Source organism: Triticum urartu, unplaced genomic scaffold (genome assembly GCF_003073215.2).
Source record: "Triticum urartu cultivar G1812 unplaced genomic scaffold, Tu2.1 TuUngrouped_contig_4261, whole genome shotgun sequence".
NCBI classification, from domain to species: Eukaryota; Viridiplantae; Streptophyta; class Magnoliopsida; order Poales; family Poaceae; genus Triticum; species Triticum urartu.
The window spans coordinates 1-25,217 of NW_024114835.1; the positions used below are offsets into that span (position 1 = coordinate 1).

At 41.5% G+C, this 25,217-nt stretch overlaps 1 protein-coding gene across 1 annotated transcript; it reads right to left on the reverse strand.

Moving 5' to 3' along the window:
* Nucleotides 1-17,406: 17,406 nt before the first annotated feature.
* LOC125527576 (meiosis-specific protein PAIR3-like) lies at nt 17,407-24,404 on the reverse strand. Its single transcript, XM_048692094.1, has 11 exons — nt 24,309-24,404; nt 23,361-23,438; nt 21,333-23,246; nt 21,067-21,214; nt 20,005-20,145; nt 19,866-19,929; nt 19,639-19,788; nt 19,441-19,499; nt 18,560-18,694; nt 17,952-18,043; nt 17,407-17,872 (listed from the first exon to the last, which is right to left on the reverse strand). The coding sequence occupies exons 2-11, from the start codon at nt 23,391-23,393 to the stop codon at nt 17,804-17,806; spliced, it is 2,805 nt and encodes a 934-aa protein (XP_048548051.1). The 5' UTR covers nt 23,394-23,438; nt 24,309-24,404; the 3' UTR covers nt 17,407-17,803.
* Nucleotides 24,405-25,217: the final 813 nt, after the last annotated feature.

Genomic DNA, 25,217 nt, shown 5'->3' on the forward strand with positions numbered 1-25,217 from the left:
TTCCACACGAGCTCCTCCTCCTTCTGCATGTAGCGGCGGCACGTGTCATGCAGACCACTCATGGATCTGTCACTGCCGCTTGTACTACGGTCTACTACTACTACTAATTATAATCACGTCCGCGGTCTGGGATTAGTATAGCTACTTAGCTAGTATATATAATTATATAGAGTGGTTAATTAGTAATTAGCTGGTGATTGTGTGCGGTGTAGTATCAAATAATTGTTGTTGCCTGGTTAATATGTGTGTAATAATTATTAAAAGTGGGCAAAAATGCCATCACTTTGTCAGTGAGAGGATGTGTGTATTTCAGTATGTATATGTGTACTCTTTGAGTGACCGCTGCACAAGAATGCGCTGGGTCGCAATAACGCGGGAAGGTGATCTCTGCATGGGAAGCGATCTCTCAAGCACTCACGTCCTTCGTTCGAGGTGATGAGCATGGCTACAGTGTATTTGAACTAAAGCCACGATAAAAATTATGGAACGCATGAAGTCCAAAATAAGCCACCCTTTGCTATGTACTCCCTCCGTTCCTAAATATTTGTCTTTCTAGACATTTCAAATGACTACTACATACGGATATATGTAGACATATTTTAAAGTGTAGATTCATTCATTTTGCTTCGTATGTAGTCACTTGTTGAAATGCCTAGAAAGACAAGTATTTAGGAACGGAGGGAGTAGATTTTAATTTGAACGGTTCATGGCATTCTTTTGGGAGCCACGAGGGGTTTTTATTCTGCCAAGGGTGATGAGGGAATTAACCAAGTCTATTCTGATTTTATTAATTGTTCATAGATATCCAAAAACATATTCATATTTTTGTTTCATAGCTTAGAAAAGATAAATCTTGCACGGATTCCATTGTACATGGTGTCAATTTGACGTTGAGAATTAGCAAACCAGTGTTCTTTATGGAGGCCCTTTTGTGGGAATGTCTCATGTAAGCACCCTTTATCTAGTTAGAGAATAGTTTATTTTTAGCTTTATTATTGGCTTTAAATTTGAACCAAATACCAAAAATCTAAAGAAATGCCCCTCATATAAACACCCTCAAGAAGTGGTCTTTGGCAGTTGTTCTAGAATTCAACAGCATAAATCCAAGATATTTTGAACAAGTGTGTGCAACCGTGGGTGAGATAATAGAGACCGTTAATTCATCTACAATAGTAGACAATAAGCAACATACAAAAAACATCACCATGATCATTAGTATGTCTTAGTCCATTAACCTTAAACATATTCTACATTTGTTTTCTTAAAGAAGGTTGAAACTCTCCGCCTCTGCATCATTGTGATGCATACAACCATTCTTATTGATTATTAAACAGAGTACGTAAGAAACACAAACCACTATGAAACCGTTACAAGATACGAAATAAACACCTACGAGTAAATCAACTTCTTCCATAGCAACGGCTTCATGGATACACTCGTTCAAGGCGTTGCTGTGAAAAAGTCGATTTAACTGACGAAACAACTCCCATTTGGTAACATATCTTACTCCATTAACCTTCGAACTTATTATACTTTAGGTAATATGTATATTTTGAAACATCAACACAAGGAAAATATTATGCTTCCCGAAGACGGGTAGCAACTAGCAATAGCAGCAGATGCACACAGCCAACAACGTCCGGTGTGTAAGCATGTAGGATAGCACCTAGCTGTTGCATCCTTGTATAGTAGCACGAAAATACTATGCAGTGATTGTAGCATAGAACTTTTCATTTTTTTCCTTTAGGGAGTAGCAGTACCATGGCACTTTTTACTAGACCAGGTTCTGAACTTTGCTAGGAGGAGCATATGGGACCAACATGGATTCCACACAAACATACTCTAGTTCAAACTTCAAACAGGCCTTGCTGCTTGCTTTGTGTCAGTGCAAATTGGCCGGTGGGCCAAGCCTCTGTATTGACAGGCAGTGGGCCCTGCACCTCTCTGGCACAAGGTGGGGCCGTCTGTTCTTGCACTCGGTTGATCACAGCCGTTTATTTTCCCTTTCTCTGACGAAACAGCTCGAGTGCTACACAGTCACGCAGCAGGCACGCAACAGCGTGCGTTCAAACGGAGCATGCCTCGTATACCTTATACGCAGGTACAATGGTTCTCTACGTATACATATACACCTGGAATGAATACCGCAATATGTCTTTTCAATGTATTCACATACAAAATACGTAAGCTGTATTAGAAATATCATGGTGTGAGCACTGAAAACCAAATTTGTATGGAAAATAAAATCTGAAGATAATGTGTGAGAAGAAACTGCAAAGTTTTCTAGCGAGGCATATGCAAGCGTGGCATATGCATGGCGGCAGCATCGGATCATCCATACGTACGTACGTCCGAGGCCAGGAAAAGGAGGTAGAGAAAAGTGTATATAGCCTAGCCTCTAGACTACTTCATCCATACATCTAGAGTATATCCTCTTTAACGTTTTGGACTTTTTTTCCCTGTGGCTAGCCCCAGCTCAAGGGCCACCCAATGTGCAGCACATGGTGCACGCATGCTTGCTTGTTGGCTCGTTGCTCCAAGATATCTTTGAATATGTGTGGGTGATAAACTTGTGTGTGCATTACAACTTTTTCATAACATGCATGGATTAGTTTCCCATGGAAAGGAAAAGGGGAGGTCGTTCGTGTTCCATGGGAGGGATGCATGGTTGATCACTTGATCTCATGTTGATGATTTCTCCACGTGATTTCCTTGAGATGGTATATAAATATATGGTTATCTATGGGAAAATACCATTGAAACTACTAACAAAGAATATATGTATTCCAACAAAGGTTATATGAGTGTAAGGCACACCGATGTGCAAAATAAGCCATGTACTAGGTCGGTGCGGTGGTGGGTTAATGTTGGCTTGCTATAAAACCATAGCCCAAAATGTAATTGAAAAATGTAGGAAAAATGTCAAGAATTGTATGTGAGATTCCCGCTCGTCATGGCATGCCAATCCAACGCGTATATGGAGTGATTGATGGGTAGTTAACAATGAACCATCACATAGTTGTTTCCCACAAGCCGCATTTGCCAAATGGATTGCCAACGGAGTGTGCGTCGATGCACTAGTCGACACGTATCACTACACTAGCGGCGATGTGACTATCGTATATTTTATGTCTATGCAATTATAATGGTACACTTTTATACTGGCAAAGTGGTTGATGCACATCCTACAATCTCATATCTCTCAGGACCACAAGGTCCACTATAAATTTGTAGTGCTCGGATCAAGCTTACACCCACCTTTGGATGTAAAACCACATGTAAAAGAGAAAATTTTGGCACTATGCATGCTAACCTCCAAATGGTGTCATAGGTGCCATGTGAGTAGCAACACACCCCCACATGCTTGCTATGGCTTATCGACCTTGCACACTCAAAAAACCAGCCTCTCCATGGACATGCGTGCTGCCTCCCCTTAGCCTCTTTTGGACTGGTCCATAGCAACAAGGGAGGAGGATAATGCCATTGCTATTGCTACACTGCCAAACAATGTGGTGCATCTAGAAACATGTGTACCACCCTAGCTAGATCCATTCATGCATCTTTAGATTTATTTTTATTTTTATTTTTGCTCGCCAGTTTCTCATGAAAATCACTATAGTGCGAATCACATCCAGGATATGTGTATCAAAATTGCTCATGAGTCACTGGTGTGCCAATCACATCGTGTATCAAATAAGGGGGGAGCAGCATGGTGAGGAATTGACTAGTGATACTCTAGCTGCATAGGTAGCCATGAGAGCTATGCTCTCTGCTTTCCGAAAAGGAGAAGAAGGGAGGAGGGAGCAGAGATATAAAATCTTTTCAATCATAGGCTACATAATTTTTGCTCACTAGGCACTTGTTTCTGTCTCAAGGCTGCAATCACAGCGTACGTGCTGTCCTTGCTCTGCACTGCCCTGCTTTATCTTGAATTTTTTGTGTGTGTGTTTTTAAATTTGTTTGGCCTCGGAGAAAGCAGGACCCTGCCACTCAAGTGCTGCGAGACTGCACGGGTATGCATGCTACGTGGATGAGTGGGCTGGATATCATCATATATAATAATAATATCTATCTGATTCCCTCATTATTTATTTATGACTTTTTTTAGATGGTTCTAGAGTATACATTTTTTGTGAGAGAATGTAGTATGCCTGGGTTTACAGAGTTGAGGTGGTTCTCTATGGATGTTTTTTCACATTAGTTTTGTAGCATTGTGAAGAAAACATGTATTCAAAAGTTTTAAATTCAGGTAGTTTTCTCAGGAAAGGTTGTTGACATGCTTCTGCCCACAGAAAGGTACCACGTTTGTACCGACTCAAGTTGCCAACATGATTATAGTTACCCCATCCTTGTGACAGCTTAAATTCATACATAATATTGTTTTGAAGTTGCCGTATATATGTATTTTTAAATGTAGTTGTAGAACTAAATGCGCATTCGCCCTCGGGAGCAACAAGCTAGTTTCGCTCACATCGGAACTCTTCTATGTGCACGTAGTTTTAGTTTCTAGACGGACAGAATTAAACCATGGAAAATTCGTTGGTGTAAAATAGGGAGAAAATCAAGTAAGGGCATGCATGCATGGTTCGACGGTATGATATGGTTGGAGGCATTTGGAAGATGCACAGGCAAGTCATGTTTGCTGGATGAAAAATAGAAGTGTGAAACATGCACAAAGCTGGCATCTTGAGAGGAAAAATAAGAGTTGTGCAGTGCAGGTGAGCACCAAAGGCTTAAGGGCATCTTCAACATAGACCCTCAAACCGTACACAACCGTCCCAACCACGCGGTTCAGATGAATTTTGCCATCCAACACGCTCATGTATCCGTCCGCTGGCTTAAAATACCAAAAGGAGGTCCAGCTGGTGTCTTGAGAGAAAAAAAAGAGAGAGCTGTGCAGTGCAGCTGAGCACCAAAGGGTTAGCATACCAAAAGAAGGTGCAGCTTTTTTAGTGATTCTATATTTCTATGAGTATGTCTCGACCAGTAGGTAGAGCACCAATTCAAGCTGCATCAAGTCGTTTGAAAGGGGAAAAAAACTACAGAAACTACCCCCCCAAAAAAAAACCAAGCTATATCAAGACTAAGTCAAGTTCCTTTACTGAAGGAGTGAGAATACAGAATTTACACCACCTAGGTTCGATTCTTAGACATGAATTTACCGAAAAAGGCTTTCGCCCCGCTTTATGAATAAAGCAAACCGCCAAGAGCACATACAAGACTAGTTCAACACACACCCAAGTCACACAAATAAGGTTCAGAGGTATTGCTGAGGGCACAGCTCAACAAGCCCAAAACATACACGACATAAAATAGACAGCTCAGCCGGGGCCAAGGCCGAAGCCGGACCCGGAGAGCAACAAACGACTAATCAGGCCCAGGAGGATCAGACATGAATTTACATTATAGGGTAGTTTTCTTACACACAAATATAGGTTTTTTTGATACTAACGCTATTTTTCTAATAACTTTTCATTTTTTATGTTTTATGTGATCCAGATGCATCATTTTGTTCCTCACTCTCAGTTTTCATAAATCTTATGCACCTAAAATTGCACGTAATTCGAACGTTGCGTGTTTCAAAGTGAGAACATTTTAGTATAATGTCCTGTAATTAAGATGTATAAGTTAATGTGAATTGAAGTGAGATAGGAACGATTAGACATGTTGATGCACATATCCCTATTCGAAAGGTGAATAAAATGTAGAAGACCCTCAACTTAAAGTGTAGCACTAGTGTAGAACTCATGCTTTGTTGCGGTATGATTAGATGTTTTCAGTGAATTTATTACAAATACTTATATATGAAATTGTATTTTTAAGGAGTTGCATTTTTTTGAATTGTATAAAAAACGCAAACAAACTGCACATTGCTTTTTTGAGATGGTTAAGTCTATTTCATTGGCCTCATTTTTTACGAAGTTGCCAACTAGTTTTTGTAACGTGTCAATATACAATTATTATGAGTCTTTTCATTATTTTTGATAATGAATAGATCGAAAGTTTTTACAAAAAGAAGGACCACATTCTTTTTCATGAAGATGCATCTATTTCTTAAAGGGTGTGTCTTTCCACAAAGATACATCCTTTCACTAAGGGACATGTCTTTTTAATGAAAGGACATATTTTCACCATGGGGCGTGTTTTTTAACTCAAGGACAAGATTGTTTGTAGCCTCTAACTTTCAACATCTACAAGACTTGTGCTACTAAGGTCGACCCTGAGGTGGCAAGGGGGGCGGTCGCCCCAGGCCTCCGAAACAAAGGGGGGACCTTCCCAGGTATGGGCGGGCACGGAGCAGAAAGCATCCTTGTCCCAATCGTCATTCGAGCACTAGAGACCTGTTCAGTGCGTGTCTCCGGGAAGAAGAAAGGTGAATCGGTTTTCCTTTTAGCAAACTGGGCCTTGGGACTTTCTCTAAGAGGAATGATATTAGTTAAGTGGTTGTGGGTCTCAGTAGTTTGGGCTAATACTGGCTCTAGTTCATTTTGGTGCTTTGTTTTGGGGTATTTCCTATATGGCACCTTGAGCCCGCTTAAGGACCATTTCATACAGGGCCACCCCCCTCCCCCCCAAGCCCCCTCCGAGTTGGGTCGGCCCATATACCTTTTTTTTCCTTTTCTGTTAAAGGTCAAAAAGGGCGTGCGCAGCCGACAGGATCAAACTCGAGATCCATTTGTTCAGAGAGAAGTGTAACACCCACTAGGACATCTCAATGCATGTGCACATGTACTTCTTTTTAATTCCTTTTTCAGTTCACGGAATTTGACTTTTTTCTTTCTTTTCATTTTTTCTTGTTATTTTTTGTTTTTATAAATGCGTGAACTTTAGTAAAATTCGTGAACTTTTATTCAAAATTGATGAACTATTTTTTCAAATTCGGGAGATTTTTAAAAAATCGATGAACTTTTTCAACTTTATGAACTTTTCTAAAAGTTGATGAAGTTTTTTCAAATTTGTGAATATTTTTTTCCAAAATCGATGAAATTTTGTTCAAGTTTGTGTACTTTTTTCAAAATTTATGAACTTCTTTTTCAAAATTGTTTTCAAAGTTGATGATTTTTTTTTCAAATTTGTTAAGTTTTTTTCCAAATATCTGAAATTTCTAAATTTGATGAACTTTTTTGAAGTTTGTGATTTTTTCAAAATCCCGGAACATTTTTGAATTCACATACTTTTTCATAAAACACACAAACTTTGTCTCAAATTTGAAATAAATCAGATCTATGATCAAAAAGTCAATGGTTGGCTGGGTAACGTTGACAAGTCAACCTTGAACTGTGATAACCCACCGCTATGCAAGCGAACGAACTGGCAATGGAACTGCACGAGCGTACACTTTTTCTTTAGAAAACTGTGCGAGCAGACTAGGCAAGCTAGGACTTAGCGTGTTTATTGGGCTAGCCCAACCGACCGGCTACATGTGCGACATTATTGCGAACGGGCGCCTGAAGCGCCGATTAGGAGAAACCTGTTTTGGACCCCCTCAAAAAATGTGTTGGTTGTGGTTGGATGATTAGAGGGACTGTGGTATCTCCAGCCTACTAGGATTCAAATCCTGGTGCTTGCATTTATTCCTGGATTTATTTTAGAATTTCCGGCAATGTGTATTTAGTGGGGGGAGACGTTTCCATCAACGACGAGGTGGCTACGGTGACTTCGTAAATTTCAAGATAATATGCCGGCCCAGTCTTTTGAAGGTGCTCAAAGAGGTAGGCTGTGCGTGTGTGTGTTTAATGAGGTGAGTGTATGCGCGTGTATATGAGCGTTTGCGTCTGTACTGTGTTAAAAAAATGTGTTGGTTGGGGATCGTGCCCCGGTTTGGTTGTACTACCACATGTTCCTTTTCTTTTAGTTTTCTGAACTTTTTTCTTTGAGAAAAAAGTTACTATTTCTGGTTTACAACTCCTGCCTGTAACTCTAGGTTGTCAATTTTATGAATGTTTTTTTACATAAAGATTTTATTATCTTAAGAGCATTTTACATACACAAGCGTGAAAGGAAGCACGCTGGATACAAAGAGAGTTTCCCTGATTGAACAAAGCATAGCATCAATACATAAGCAACGAAACAGTACAGATCTGTTCTGTACTTTCAAAGCTAAGCGTGCAAGCTGATGAGCCTTGATGTTTTTCCCCCTGCTAATATGAGCAATTTTTCGATGTTGGAAAGAAGGGCTATTTTGTATCTGAGCAAGAAGTGGCCTGTTCTCGCAATGCCCTCGAGCAGAGAGAATGTCCATCGCTTTTGCCGCCAAAGCTAGTACTGAGAAATCCGTGTAGAAGTGTGGATCTTGAATATTGAGTATGTCTGCTATCCTAGTTGCAAGCATGAGACCATAAGTCTCAGCTTGAAGAGGAGAAGAAGCCTGAGGGGACATTGCCGCAATGTGAAGTTGCTGGATGCGATCATTATTTTGAATCCGGATGAAGACTCCAATTCCTGCCTGCTTAGAAATGTGGATTGGTTGTAATTCCCATGCAGCATCACAGAAGATTGTGTTGCCTGTAAAAGAATCCATATTTTGTATCTCCGACCGCATCAGTTGGTCCTGTAAGCAATGCTCACCATGATCTTCAGCAAGGGTCTCTACCAATTTAGTTGCTTGTATAATTTTATGGATGTAAAACGAATGATATATCACAAAAGTCATATCATTAGGAAATAGAACATAAAAAATTTCTAACAATACAATTTTTGTAGGACGCAATTCTTATTATAATGGTCAAATTGTTGATCTAGGGATTAGCATTTTCTTTTCGATCAGTAATATTATATCTGCATACTTTCGAAAGTTTCTCTGATTGTTCTATTCAGAGACTGTATAAGGACATTTCCCTACTTTGTGTTTTGGATGATGATAACAATTCTTTATTGGTCTAATCTTGTGCTAAGTGCTTCAGGTTCTCGGTGATTAGGCTTACATCGGTTTGCTATTCTCTCCGGAAGGAAAAGATCGAAAACGGTGTTTTTCTACGTGTTCATCTCTTTGGTCGTAGGGAACCCATACTATTAAGAGGGAATCCACATTGAAAGGAGTTGGGAGAATCATTGCACGTACACTTCTGTCACACCCTCCTTTGCCTTCCTTGTTTTGTGTGAGAGAGAGCTCCCTTTCGTTTTCAACTGCTTGCTGTGTTCTCCCAGCGGTTGTACCGCTCGTGCGAGCGGTTGTACCGCTGGCTCTTGGCACTAACCCAACCACCACCCTAGGGGTGATACCGTGGGGTTGAACAACCCAGTCATGACCAAGCGGTTGTACCGCTGCTCCCGGGCGGTTGTACTGCCACCATGCTTAAAATTGACTGCGGTGTGTCTCTGGCGGTTGTACCGGCCAAGTACCGCTCAACAGCCGGTCTGGTTTCTATTTTGATGCGGTACTTGGGCGGTGCTGGCCCGGTTGGTCCGGTTGTGCCCCGCACACCGGTACCTCCGGTGCCCTAAGCGGTTCTACTGCTTGGGACTTAGCCATCCAAGTGACCAAGGCCAGGCAGTTGCACCGGTGCTATACCGCTCGATCACCGCACCCAGGGGTGTCACACCCTACTGTTTCAAAGCGGTGGTTGAGCGGTGGTTCCGGTTGTTCTCCACAACCGGTACTACTGCATGTCCGTCAAGTTGTACCGCTTGGTAGGGTTCTGCAGGTAAACCGTGAGTTCCGGTTGTACCTGGACGAGGAGCGGTTGTACCGCTGCAGTGCTGTTTACGCAGTAACGATTGGATTTTAGCGTTTGCTATATAAGGGTGGTTCTTCCACCTACCACATTCACCTCTTGCCTCTCTCACTCCACCATTAATGCCACTCAAGCTCTATTGCCCGATCTCTCTCTCTAGCCACTCAAACTTGTTGATTTGCTAGGGATTGAAGGAAGAGACCTAGATCTACACTTCCACCAAAGGATATTTGCTTCCCCCATACTTTCTTGTGTGGCTTTTGTTACAGCACCCTAGACGGTTGAGATCACCTCGGAGCCACATTCCATTGTGGTGAAGCTCCGTGGTTTCGTTGGGAGCCTCCAATTCAGTTGTGGAAAGAGCCAAAACCTTGTTTGTAAAGGTCCGGCCGCCGCCTCCAAGGGCGCCAATAGTGGAATCATGACATCTCGCATTGTGTGAGGGCGTGAGGAGAATACGGTAGCCCTAGTGACTTCTTGGGGAGCATTGTGCCTCCACACCGCTCCAACGAAGACGTACTTCCCCTCAAAAGGAAGAAACTTCGGTAACATATCCTCGTCTTCACCGGCTCCACTCTTGGTTATCTCGTACCTTTACTTACGCAAGCTTATATTGTGTTGCATCTCTTGCTTGCTTGTGTGCTCGTTGTTGTTGCATTATATAGGTTGCTCACCTAGTTGCATATCTAGATAATCTACTTTGATACAAAGTTTAAATTGGTAAAGAAAAGCTAAAAAATGGTAGTTGCCTATTCAACCCCCCCCCCCCCCCCCTCTAGTCAACTATATCAATCCTTTCAGACTATCACATCACCGGCCCCATGTGGCTATGTTGAGCAGGCTGTCGCCGAGAGAAGAGTGCACCCTGATGAGTGTCCAAACAACACAATGACCGAGAAGACATGTCTCCAACTCTTTTTTATATATCGTCAGTGGTTCCGTATTATAACTGTGAAAAAAAAATTAATTTAAGGGCCCCATGTTCCACTTTCGCCCTGGGCGTCTAAAATCTAAGGACCGGGCCTGATTGCTACTCGACATAATCCAGCGACAAACATTATTAGAGAGGTGTGGGTTAACATGGATGTTGCATTCGATGTTAGTTTTAAATAAACAGAGATAACTTCGATGCCTTAACTAATTTTTATGTGATTTTATCCTGAACCATCAATATCAGGCATATTTTTATCCCTGACAGTAGTCAAAACAACATATGGCGGGTGGTCAATGTTTTGGTTACGTCACTATGGCATGGATCCCACATGGCATTGAGCATCCGATCCTCTCTTTCACCTCACCATCTCTCTCTCTCTCTCTCTCTCTCTCTCTCTCATGCGAAGACCCACTAAAGCCACATAAATTGGCGGAAAGCAAGATTTCACGTAGGAATACCGCTGTCTGGGATGGAAGTTGCCTGTGCATTAGAAGTTTAGTCAAACCACGTTAAAAATAGTTGCGGGGTGAAAAATGCACTTATCTTAATAAGAAAACAACTTATAGCAACTTATAAATAGACAATTCTATTTCTTGGATTTTCCGTCCATGTTATAAATTGTAGAGACATCGCTTAATTAAGTAGTACTTAGAAAAGTACAAAAGGATACATAATGGAAATTTTGCACATCAATATTTCGCTTTTTTGGAAATGGAATCCTTTTAATTCTTCTTCATGTGGATGTTCAACTCCTGGCATGTGCATCAAACGTACGCGCGACCCTCTCGAACATAGCATGCAAACAAGGACAAGACTGATAAAAAAATAAGTTTGAGTCACCAAAGGTAAAATAAAAGAATAAATATCTTGCATTGAGTAGGTCCAACTTGGAGAGAATCCACCAGATAATCGAACCGACCACCACTCAACCAGTCTACCCCATTGCTAATCCCGTGGAGTAGGGACCACGTGTGGGGCTTGAAAGTCAGAGAAACAAGATTGGCAGGTGCCCTCAGAACGCTCGCATGTAGCGACACATAAACATGAAAAAATGTTTTTTCACTAACAAATAAGGCCTTAACACATCATGTATATATGATTATATAATACAAATGATTATTTAGGATACATTGGCTCCAATGTAAACATCTATTGAACAAATATAATGTGATGTCGTGAGGTGGAGGGGGGCCAGGGCCCCCTACCTGGCATGGAACAAAGTTGCCTTTAGGGCTGATGGTTTTCAGGCATCTACCCAATGCAAGATATTTATTCAACAAGGCCATCGGTGAACTGATAATACCTTTTGCAAAGAAGGCAGCAGAATCCCCACAAATGTTACCATGGGACAAGAGGGTTTAAAAGAAGACGCAGCTCATGGGACATTGCAGAGTGCTGACCAAGATGCGTGATAGTAATTGTCATGCCTATTTGGAGGATTTGGTGGATGTACCTGGGCTAGGGCAACATGGCGAATCGAGATATGTATTGCATTGTGCATCTGTGGGTTCGAGCCATACCCCTTCTTCCGCATTGGAAAAGGTGAGCATATCCTTTTTCTTTGACTAATGTGTGAACTATATGAAGGAAACAAGCATTTTTGGGTTGTGGTGAGTTGTGTGGGGGTGCGACGATAACCATACTACGGCTCATACTTCTACTTTGGTGGAGGTTGGCGGTACGGTTTCTTCTTCATTCATAAAGACCCAGCTAGTCATTATAGCATCGGCAATGCATGTTCCAACAATTTGAAAGCACGGAAGGTCCTTTAACTAATGTGTGAACTATATGTGAAAGCACGGGTTTAGTCTTTGACTAATGTGTGAACTATATGAAGGAAACAAGCATTTTTGGGTTGTGGTGAGTTGTGTGGGGGTGCGGCGATAACCACACTATGGCTCATACTTCTACTTTGGTGGAGGTTGGCGGTACGGTTTCTTCTTCATTCATAAAGACCCAGCTAGTCATTATAGCATCGGCAATGCATGTTCCAACAATTTGAAAGCACGGAAGGTCCTTTAACTAACATAAGGTGGGGGGAGGGTGGCCAAGCCCCCCTAATCCAATCTTAAATTTTTATTGATGGTTGGCATGACAAGTATCTGATAGTATTTTTATTTTTATTAATTATGGTGCTATGTTTCATAAAATATAGGGATAAGTATATTTTCATCCTCAAACTTCATCGTAAGTATAGAAATCGTCCCTTAACTATAAACCACTAAAATTCAGTCCCTCAACTATTTAAATTGGTTAATTTTCGGGGTTGAGGGACAATTTTTATACTTTCGCCAGAGTTCAAGGATGAAAAGTACACTTCCTTTCGCCAGTGGTGTCATTATTTTATGTGAAATGATCCCTAGCCGAAGTGGCAGATCTAGGATTTTTAAATAGGTTGGTCCACCTTAAAAAACAATGGGAAAGGCTTCCTTTCATACGTGTGGTACATGGCAATCATCTAATGCTTCATTTGTTGTTGATTTTCTTGCATCATACGGCTGATAGATCCTAGCGAAATTTCGGTCCAACTTTTCGTAATTTACGCATCCACCTCTCTCATAGTTACTCATCCAATTACCCCACCTCCCAATTAATCCAGATCACATCCTTCTCTCCTGCTCCTGACCCACATCGGCGTTGAGCATTGGATCCACCACCCCGCCCCAGTTAGCTTCCCCGCGCCACCGAGTTTTGAAGCCCTGTGTCGCCCCAGTTCATCCCCAACACTCCATCCCGATGAGCCACCTATTCCACCCCATAGGTGCTGTTACCTGTGAGCTGTGTTGGGATTTCCTCGATGAGGAGAGAATGATGCAGTATAGTAGAGATAAGTATTTCCCTCAGTTAAAAACCAAGGTTATCAATCTAGTAGGTGAACCACACAACACCTCGTTAGCAGTACCTACACACAAAATAACAAATCCTTGCACCCAACGGGAACAAAGGGTTGTCAATCCCTTGGCGGTTAGTTACAAGATTAAATTGTATGGTGATAGATAGATCGAAAAAAATACAAAATATAACAAATAAACAAAAATTGCAATAAGGTATTTTTTGTTTTAATATATGATAGAAAATAGGCCCGGGGCCATAATTTTCACTAGAGGCTTCTCTCTTAAAAATAGCATACGGTGGGTAAAAAAAATTACTGTTGGGCAATTGATAGAAAAGTAAATAATCATAACGATATCCAAGGCAATGATCATGTATATAGGAATCACGTCTGATACAAGTAGACCGAAACGATTCTGCATCTACTACTATTACTCCACATCGACCACTATCCAGCATGCATCTATAGTATTAAGTTCATAAAAAACGGAGGAATGCCTTAAGCAAGATAACATGATGTAGAAAAAGAAAACTCACGTATGAATAAGCCCCATATTTTTATCCTTAATGGCAACAATATAAATACGTGTCATGTCCCCTTATTTCACTGGGATTTGAGCACCACAAGATTGAACCCATCACAAAACACCTCTCCCATTGCAAGAAAAATCAATCTAGTTGGCCAAACCAAATCAATAGATGGGAGAGAAATACAAAGCTATAACAATCATGCATAAAAGAGTTCAAAGGAAGTTTAAATAATATTCATGGATAAATCTGATCATAAACTCACTATTCATCGGATACCAACAAACACACCGAAAAAGTCATTACATTGAATAGATCTCCAAGAACATCGAGAAGAACATTGTACTGAAGATCAAAGAGAGAGAAGAAGCCAGCTAGCTACTAGATGTGGACCCATAGGTCCGAGGTAAACTAGTCAGCATCATCGTAAGGGAAGCACGGTTGATGTAGAGCCCCTTCGTGATCGATTCCCCCTCCGGTAGAGTACCGGAGAAGGCCTCCAGATGGGATCTCATGGGAACAGAAATTTGCGGCAGCGTAAAAAGTATTTCGGACGGCTCTCTGATGTTAGGGGAATATTTGAGAATTTATAGAGGCGGAATTAGGTTAAGAGATGCCACGAGGGGCCCACAAGCCTGCCCCCCCCCCCTCTAGGGTCTCTTTTGGTTTAGAAAAAAGTAATCCAAAGTTTTTTCTCCGTTTGGACTCTGTTTGATATCGATTTCCTGAAAAGCCAAAGACAAACAAAAAACAACAACTAACACTGGGCACTAGGTTAATAGGTTAATGCCAAAAAATGATATGTAATTGCATATTATTGCATATAAAACATCCAAGATTAATATTATAATAACATAAAACAATAAAAAATTATAGATATGTTAACCTTGACTTGCGGAGTTTGAAACCCGCTTCTTCCAAATAAATGAGAGGAAGAACCTTTTAATTATTTTTGTTTGCGTTTGCTGTGTTAGAGAGCAGGTTACTGGGCCGGCCCGCTACAAGACCCTTGTGAGCGCCAACAGCGCTAACCGGCGCTCACAGCCCCAAAGAGGTGAGACCCTCCAGCGCGACCCATCCAAACCCATCGTTCACTAACTCGCACGAACTTGCAAGTGAGTAGACCACAAGAAAAAAGCTTTATTCACGCTGTCCCAGAAATTGTTGCACTGGCGGTGCTGAAAAAAGCTGGGATTTGCCATGGCCTAATTGTAGATACGAAGACCACGTCCCAAAAAAATTGCCGAAGTGTACAAAAAATGCACACACAAAAAAGAAACACATGGCAATTTTGTGAGAATATATTATGTGTTGGCCTCTTGGGAGATGTTTCTACCTTGTGAAAAATATAATGTGTGTTGGCCATGCTAAGATTTATAAATATTGCATGCTCTGATTAATAAAATTACCATAGTATATTTAAGTTGCCACGGTAAAGTATCTTAAGTTGGCATGTCAACTAATTTTAAGTTATCTCTAATCATCATGAAAAAAACTCCACCCCTCGTGCTTTTGAAAAACAACCGCAAAAAAGGACCGCAATAAAAAGGATCTTACATGGAAAATTTGCATTTCAATTAAAAAAAGTCTTAGAAGAAATTTGACATGCCTTATATTTTTCGCTTTCAAAAACATAAAAATCAAGCATAGAAAGCCATGAACAAAATTAAATAAAATTGACATGTCATTATTCAAAATAAAATTGATGTTCTCTTAATAATAAAATTGCCATTTGGGAAGTAGAAAAATAGTTCCAAAATTGCCATGAATAAGTGATAAAATTTCCGAAAGCTTGCCATGGAAGCATTACAAGAGAAAGTAAAATTGCCGTGTTTGGAAGAAGAAAAATGTTATGAATTTGCCATGAGATCAAGAGATTTTTTTAAAAAATCTTTTTCGTGTGTATAAAACAAATTGACGTGTCAATATTACAAAAAATGGTTAAATTTTCCATGTGACAAGTTCAAAAATTTATAAATATGCCATCTACATTTTTTTTTGATAAACAGCCACTTACAGAAAACAAAAAAAAATACATATTTTTGCCACCTGGTAAAAAGGAAAACACATAATATATTCTCACAAAAACTAACCAGTTTTAGAGATGACGTGTCTTCTCACAAAATCAATGTTGGGATATCGCTTATCGGAAACTTATCGGTCGACCCAAGATAAGGGGTAAATCGGCCAGTTTATCAGCATATCGACCGATTTATCGCCCTATCGACTAATTTATCGGCCGATTTATCTTATCGGTCAGACAACGGTAAGCAATAAATTGACCGATTTATCGAAATATCGAAAGATATCTTGAATAGTGTGACAAAATAGTAAAGCAGGGAGGCTTGAGGCACTAGCCAGTGCGATGGGCGGCTGTGTTTGGATAAGAGAGCGTCTGCACCCCTTTTGTGTTCTACTGAACGAATTTCGGAGCTGGCGTGCATCACATCAGATGGTCAGCAAGGCGTTTGCGTGGTACAACGAGATTTATGATGTTTGTCGGTTAGCATTTCCACAAAATGAAATAGGAGTGAGGGGTAGTATCACTGTCGCAACAACACATATTGAAGTCTAATTTGTAATTTTTGTATCTCATGCAATGTTTCGAATATTGATATTAAATTTTGTGACAACATCGAATGATGTTGTGTCAATGAGCTATTTAAAAAAAAAACCCGAACATTTTTAGATGTGCAACACGGGTTTGGTGCCATGCCACAGATCAAGTCTCCGACTGTCTACTACAACAACGTCTACCCAGGTCCAGCGGCGGAGGGACGATGATGGTGGCGCGCCTTTGCCTCGTCTTAGCGCTTATAGTCGTTGTTAGGTGGTCCACGGACCTAGTTGTAATTTTTGTTACTTCTGGTGTTCTCCGGACATCCACGACAGATGATGAATAAATTGAAGGTTTATCCCGCAAGAAAAAAGAAATCTCATTTCAGAGATAAATGTATGTCCACTGTTTTTTTAGTCTTTTAGCATGGGGTGTCCACTCTTGAAGTACATACATGTTCCTTGCCAATGCATTCCTATGCACAGTGCTCGGTCAGAATGCTGCGAGAGACAGTTTCTCTATCAACCCGTGTCTGACGGCAAGTTTTTGTGATTTCTGTTTCCTGCAAGCTGCAAACCGGAATATGGAACACAGCATAACGTGTACCATGCCTACCAATACCTCTCATTGCATCCAAACTATTCCAAATAAATAAAGAAAGAAACCTCTCATTGCAGTTCTGTTATCTGCGAAGGGCATGGTAGGTTCCTGTTTTGCATGTACTACATACTTTATCGTTGGCATAGCAGCTTTCCTTTGCATGTACTACGCCACAACTTGTGTCCGTAAAGCTTGAATAACAACGGGTAAAAGGACATATACATTTGCCTCTAATTTCCTCATCCAAATCTCATGCACAAAAGCTCAAAGAAAAGCGGCACTGGAAGAAAGACATCAAATATGTCACCAGACGAGTACACTTGATTTAAACCATCACGTTCACATGGCAGCAAATCTAACTTAAGCATTTGTGACTTTGTACTTGATCATTACGTTATTCAGTCTGGAAACAAGAAACAATACCAGGACACAATTCACTGAAAGAAACACGGCATGGTTAAGTTAGCGATTCACTGACGCAAAACGTTAGAGATGGTGAAACGGTATGCATTGTAACTACAGATAGCCTCCTACTGCTTTGGAATAGTTCTTCAAACTGAAAACTGTGAGCAAACCCTTTGTGAGCCGTATGTGGACCTGCTGTTTGTGACGTGATGCCCCGCCCTACAGGTTTCGCCGTAGCTATCTACTTCTGTCCTGTAGAGCAGGTGAACTTGATCAATCTGCGGTGTCCATGATGAGCTCCTTGAGCACGTGTTTCAGGCCATTCATCTTCTTCCGGGCTCTCTGCGAAACCATTTTCATGGGAAAAGGTTAGCGTCTGATCGATACGGCATCCCACCCTGGGGGTATGGTGTTCGTTTACCTTCTGAACCTTCGCGATTTTGATTTCAGCATCGTTGAGCTGAGAACCAACTCTGCTCTCGGCGTGTTGGAGGAGCTTCTTGTGTGATGCTTCTGTTGATGCAATCATACAAGAACACCATGGTTCAGTGGCAATTCAGGCAAGGCCAAATGGTTAGAGAGAAACTAAGCATTTAAACAGATTTCTTCTAGTGGCCGCTGTATGATGATTCATTCCATTTGCCTCTTAACAATGATAACAGTGAGCTAAAAACTATAATAATTACTTAAATTAAAAAACACTTCACTGATGACTTTCTTCTAATCATGTGCCAATGGAGATTGGGCAATCATTTTTTCAATTAAAAAGAACATGTGATTTAACCACATTATTCAGCAACAAACTTCATGCCTGAAACAATGTTGGAATCTTATGTGCTGGATCAGTCATATGACAAAGCTTGCAATCTATAATCAAAGTGCTCCAATGGTGATACTTCATAAGGCTCCGTTTTGACAAAGGTTAACATGATTCCACATTTTTGGGGGTCCATGCAGAGCATCAGTTTGTAATAAATAGTGCGGCGAGTAAGTATTTCATTTGCATTTCGCAAGTGTAATGTCACTTACTTTGCTTCTCAGCTACTGCCTTAAGTTCTGCATGATAGGCTTCAAATTCCTCGAGAGAGTTCTTGCAACCAAGCAACTGCTGATTAACCTCCTCCTTAAACTTCTCATGAAGAATCCGTAACTGTTCCTGTTGCTCTGAAACCACAAGACATAGAGGACCAGGTTATATCATTTGAGTAACTAACATTTATTCCAAGAGAAACAACACAGGACATGCAAGAAGACAAGGTAAAGTATAAGGATTCACAACGGAATCTTGCCACAAGTGTGCCTTACTAACCAAACAGGCAACTAACTTGGTCATATACCTAACTAACTAGTGGTGTGGCATGGCCAGCATTCCAACCAAACAGGCTCTAACCCTATATGCATACACAGTAAAAAGTCCAAAGAGCAGAAGATAGTAATAAATAAGAAATAACCAAACCAGATTGGATAACTGCAGGCAGATTCAAAGAAATGGTACATTAAATTTTTCTCAAATTAATCTTTCATGGCACTGATTTTATGATTCAGTATTCAGATAATGGAAATGATTCAAGAACAAAATCAACCTATTTAAGGTTAGCTCTTTTTTAGGGGCATTCATCTTATTGTGTTTTCTTGAAGCTTAGGATATGCCGGACCTGCATAACACAGGAATCCAATCATGTCTAACCTTATTTGCCTATATGACTACTCTGCTACTTATTGAAGTAGTACGTTGCCTGAGCTGAATAATCCAAATAGGTCAAGTACGAGTGGCACAATGGATCAAAACACCAGTACATCACATCTATATAGATACTGCTTTCTGAACAGTTTCTGACAAATGGGTCTCATTGTCAGAAAACTCATGATTCACAATATTAATTTCTGCAGTGACACAATATAGACTGTACCTTCAAATGTTGAGTTTAGTCGCTTCCTTTTAGATTTTCCTGCATTGACCAGCTTATCCCTGAAAGTACAGTTGAATGCGTCAAAAAATAGCTGCACCTCAATATATATGATACTTCTATAACAAGGCTATATATACAATTAGGTGTGCATATGCAGATAAGATGTAGTTTCTTTGGTAACACCAGCAAAGATCTTACACATCATCCTGCATCTGCACCTCAACTCCCTCCAGGTGCTGGCGAATTATCTCTCCAGTACCTGCCAGTATCTCGGAACTTCTATTTCTTGTTTCAGACTTGATCTTGGTTTGAAACCTTCCCAGCACCAGCAGTAACTCATCAAAAGCCCTGGTTACAATCAAGAAATGAAATTGGACCAACCAACAAGATCAGATTTGTATTTCTTTATACAACCTAAAACGGACCTGTTCAGGTAGTCATCTGGGCATTGCACTGGTTCTTTGTCTGACATCATAGTTTCTTGTGTTCCTGAATGAATTAGTAATGACATATTAGTCCTGAACTGGAACTGTTAAATCAACGCAAGAAGGAAATCAACTTTACCAGAAGTGGCAAAAGGAACAGGCGAAGGTAACCGCCGTTTGCCTCTTTTACCCTCTTTTAGATGTGATTTCTTATCCAGATTTTCTGTTGGAGATTTATCAGGGCTGTCTACATCTGAAAGCCATTTGCGAGTTTTATATCCTGCACATGGAGAACCAGTTACAAATAAGTAACACATCACAGGTAAACAATTTTTGGATATATGACAATGTAATTTATACATCTCCAACAGCACGAGGGAAAAGCTTGGCTCACACTATTAATTTTCCAGAACTAAAGTGGTCAAAATACTAAACTTAAAGCACTTAGCAAAACACACTAATGAAACGCATTTAAAGTAGCATGCATGCACATGACAGGATATGCCACATGTTGCTTCTATTCCATTGGAATGGCTTCTCATGAGCAAGCACTTCATACAATAGTTAAGAGTGAGTGCATCATCTTAGCATACCAGCAATCATGGCAGTACTTTGGAGAGCCCTGACCTTAAAGCCACAGCAGGATTATTGGAGTGTCTGGCACTGATAATGATTGATCAATGACTGCTATGAAAATTCTGTGGAAATAGAGCTGATGCAATAGTAGGACTATTGGACATAGTTAAAAAAGGCGCGCCTAGGCTCTATGCAATAGCAAAATGTTTAGCACATAATTGTGCTTAAGCGTACACTTTGGTTAGAAAAGCGTAAGGCGGTGGCGAAATGCACAATTAACACCTAACTTTCTTTTTTACTTTGCTATTGGATGCTCTGACCCCCAATGTTTTTTTTTTTTTTTGAGGAAAAGGGCAGAAGCTCTGCCAATAGTGTTTAACTGGTAATGGACGCATAGAGAAACAATCGATCTATATATGTAAATACATAGAGAAGAATGTGTTCTACATGAGTACTGTCCTCATGCAGAACAAAATGGGTAGTACTCTGTAAACTAACACTGTCACCTTCAGTTCTACAAATGTGGCAATAAATCTGAAAGGAACAAAACATACTCTAGGAAGCTATTGTTTTGCCTGTATAAAGTATCAATGTGTATTGAAAGTTGCAAAGTTGATATTCTGACCTTTCCCAAAACTTGGAATAGAAGTTTGAGCCATTTCATCTTCAGTTGGCAAAATGGGTGAAAGATATGGTTGTTTTTTGTTCTCTCTTTCTTCTGAAGTATTGGGAGATTCACTTTTAGGTAACTCATAGGTTTTATCCATCCCGTCCTGGATATCAGCAGTACATGAATGAGTGACAAACAGATAGGAGTTACTCTGTTACATGAGTATAGACAAAACAAATTTACTATGGCTGTGAAATGATTCAAAGATGTGGAAAGCCTACCAATGGCTCAGACCCTGGATCAGAAGCAAAGGAACTTGATCTTGACCTGTTCACACTTTTTGGATACTTGGGGCTGTATGTGTCATCATGTAGCACTTTGCTTCTATTGTGGTAGCCATTTACATTAGTTGCAAAAGTAGGACTTGCAAACTCATCTCCCATGTCTCTGAATCTGGCTGCCAATGGACTGGCAAACTTCTCTCCCAGTTTACCATTTATCTGGGGGCTTGCCTCATTGTCCCATGGGTACTTTTTCGCTTCAGGTGATGGACTAGCAGCACCAGATGGTTTGCCATTTATCTGGGGACTTGCCTCATTGTCCCATGGGTACTTTTTCGCTTCAGGTGATGGACTAGCAGCACCAGATGGTTTTCCATTTATCTGGGGACTTGCCTCATTGTCCCACGGGTACATTTTTGGTTCAGGTGATGGACTAGCAGCGCCAGATGGTTTACCATTTATCTGGGGACTTGCCTCGTTGCCCCATGGGTACATTTTCGGTTCAGGTGATGGACTAGCAGCGCCAGATGGTGGCAAGCTAAATGTATTTCCCGCTGGTTTATGTGCCTGAGGGCTTCGGTCTGAAGCTTTGCTCAAATTAGAATTCTCCTTCCGGTGCAGCAATGAAGAATAATTTTCCTTGCTCTTTGATGAAATATTCTGCGAAGAGAGCTTATCTTCACCCTCATTCAGTGTCGTGGGCAGCAACTTCTCTGACAAATGCGTCTTCTGAAGCCCAACTTTAGCCCCATTCAGCCGTCTCTCCCTTGTAGGGCTTCTAGAACGGCTCTCAGCAGTTTTTCCAGTTCGGGACAACGAAGAAAAGGAGGTGGTTTTCTCTCCCTTATTCTCCGATGCTGCATTTCTAGAAGATTGCTGTCCTTCCCTAGCATCCTGTGTGATCTTATCAGAAATCTTGTCAGAACAATGGACCTTCTTAAGCTCTAATTTAGCCTTCCTATTTGAGCTTCTAAGATTTCTCAAGCAGCGAGAGTTACCATTTGCAGATTTCCCCACGGTTTTGGGTGTGCATTTCTCATCAAAAACAAACACACTGTCCAGTGTTTTCTGCTTGGGTGCAGAACGTGAAGTAGACAATGGTTTCTTTGCACTCTGGCTCTTATCCTGCTTCTTGGAGGCTGCTGGTGCTTTCGTGCGACCCAAGGTGCGAGTAACGGGCCTCACTTCAACTACTTGTGGAGTATCAGAATCTGACTCAATTGGATCAGAGGATGGTTTGCTCTTTGCATAGGTAGCTGTTTGACAGTTGAGAAGATCAGGTGTCTTGATAATATCAGGAAAACGTGACGTGTAAACCTTCTTGATCCCTGAAGATGGTCCATTGGCGGTTAGACTTTTAGGTTGGTCCGGTCTCTCAATGTCTTCAGGGTTTGGTGAAGCAACAGCCTGCTTGGTTTGTGATGTGCCAAGGATCCCCCACAGCTTCATCCTGAGCACTTCGCTGTTGGGTTTGGTCTTATCTGCAGATTCCACTCGGCGCTTTCCTTGTGAATTCACGACAGATGTCTTCTGCAGTTGGTCAAGCTGGCTGCCTTGTTCTTTTCTTGTTCCAAAGGAAAAGGTTCCGGTTTGCTCACGTGCATGGTCATCAGGTTGTGACAGAGAAACCTTAACATGGGCGGCTTCAGGTGCCTCTGTAGCAGATCCTCCATGGTTTGCAGCTTCTTGTGAGACCCGGAGTGAAGCATTATTCGCTTTCGGAGGTCTCGATCTTCCATCAGTTCTCTGAGACAGGTTCCTCTCGAATGCAGGGGCAGCAGCAGCAGCAGCAGCAACATCTCTGCTTCTTGATACAGAATCTGACCTTGGATGAGGTATGCCAATTGATACCTTAGGAAATTTACCAGATGGATACTGGTTGCTGGCCAAACTCCAGTGATCACTTGATGTAGCCTAGAAACATCATAAAGCATGAGTTGTTAAAATAGCACTAGTGTGAAAGAACAGCTAAACCTGAAACAGGAAGCACATCCTACAATTTAGCACAGGAAGGAAGTTGCTACTCACTTTCTGGATATTCGGCAGCTTGATCTCCGTCATTGCAGCTTCTGGGATAATAGTAGACCAAATTACCTAGAGTTGAAGCTGGTAAACAGGAGAACAAGAACATTAGGTAAAGCTCCACCAATGTTAAAGCATCTTTTATTTAGGATCAAATTAAGCTCCACAGAGATGTATAAATACAATATATACGAGACTATAAACCATGCCTGAGACTAAGACCAGATTCAGAAATGAACAGTAACACAGAAGACAGAATTATGCAAGATACTCTTGTCAAGTGTAACTAATGCCAGGTCTGAATTGGTATATATGCAGCAGTAATTAAAATGAGTCAAATGGAACAGGCTGCTAGCTAGCTGAGAGTAAGAGCATACCAACCAGATCAGACTTAGCCTAGTCTGAGAAATACTAGTAGCTAGGACTAGCCCCTTGTAAGCATATTTGAATTAATGAAAGATTAGAAGTAGCAGGTGCAATGCAACTGTATCATATACATTGGGCTAAACGTGGTCTCAGCATTCAGAGGTCGTCTTCCACAAGCAATGCATACAGCTTAGGTCGTCAGATAACTTATAACTCGGGAAATGCTGGGACAAAGCAATACTAGTGACACATTTGCAAGACTTGCAGCAGCTGACCTAGCCTAACCGCGTGTACGGAAGCATTCCAGCAAAGAGATCCATGGAAGATCAGGCGTTTGATTGACGGCAACCAGCCGAATGGAACCGAGCAAACCACGGCCAAATCAGACGACGCGAGCAAAACAAATTCGCAACGACAAGCAAGCGTATGACGCGATCGAGGTGAAATTACAGCATGTAGATCAGGAAATCAACGGCTGCGGGCGCCTGATCCCAACCCCTAAATAAACCCTAACGAAACCTTGCGCGCGGGAGACCAAGGTGCGCGAACCGGGCCAATCCAGCCCACGGGGGAGTCTGAAATCGGTACCTGAGGCCTGAGAGTCCCTGGTGGCGACGTCCGGTCCGCGCGCGGCGACCGGGGACGGCGGTGCGCGGTGGGCTCGTGCGGCGCTCGGCGGGGAGGGGGGGGGGTCCAATTGAGGACGGAGGAGAGAATTCAAAATCGAGGTCGCAGTCGCAGTGAAGGAGAGGAGAGAAGAAGGCAGGGGACGACCGATCCCATTTCTTGGATAGCCCGCATCACATCAGTGCAGTGGTTCGACTTGTATCCTCCACACACTCCTGGCCCATGGGCCCGACGGGCAGTGAGCCCCACACTTACTTACAAGGCCCACTCCAATTGCAGCCCGTGTACCGGAAGTCTTTGGAGCATTTCTTGTAGCAGAGATTGACATCACCAAGAAGGTGTTTTCAAGGGATTTCATCGTAATCCTTAGTTATAGAAGTTACTTTGCATTTTCTTGGATCTTTAATCCAAGTCAGCATACCTGTAATTGTTATGAGTATATGAGTAAAATTACACACGTTTCTAAAAAAAATCTAATGGTCTGTCAGCTCTAAACCCCTTCCAGTCCAGGGTAGCAGTGATGACAGCATCCGGATTGCCTCTTGGTTTTTCCAAGTAGCAGATTCTGCAGGTAAACTAGACCAATGGGTGAGCGCTTGTAATAAGGATCCATTGCGTTTCTTGATCAGCCTTCTCTCTGTTGGGAACATAGCAGAAATTTAAAATTTTCCTACATGTCACCAAGATCTATCTATGAAGAGACTAGCAACGAGGGGAAGGAGAGTGCATCTACATACCCTTGTAGACCGCTAAGCGGAAGCGTTCAAGTGAACCGGTTTGATGCAGTCGTCCTCGTCGTGATTCAGATCACCGATGATCCAAGTGCCGAACGGACGGCACCTCCGCGTTCAACACACGTACAGCCCGGTG

Bases quoted from the DNA above. Each gene is read 5' to 3' on its own strand.
- LOC125527576 (XM_048692094.1), bottom strand. From the start codon at position 23,393: ATGACGGAGATCAAGCTGCCGAATATCCAGAAA. The intron at 19,930-20,004 runs GTAAAGTTGATT...TAATTCATTCAG, and splicing joins TGTTCCTTTTGCCACTTCTG to GAACACAAGAAACTATGATG. The intron at 17,873-17,951 runs GTAAACGAACAC...ATGGTTTCGCAG, and splicing joins AAATCGCGAAGGTTCAGAAG to AGAGCCCGGAAGAAGATGAA.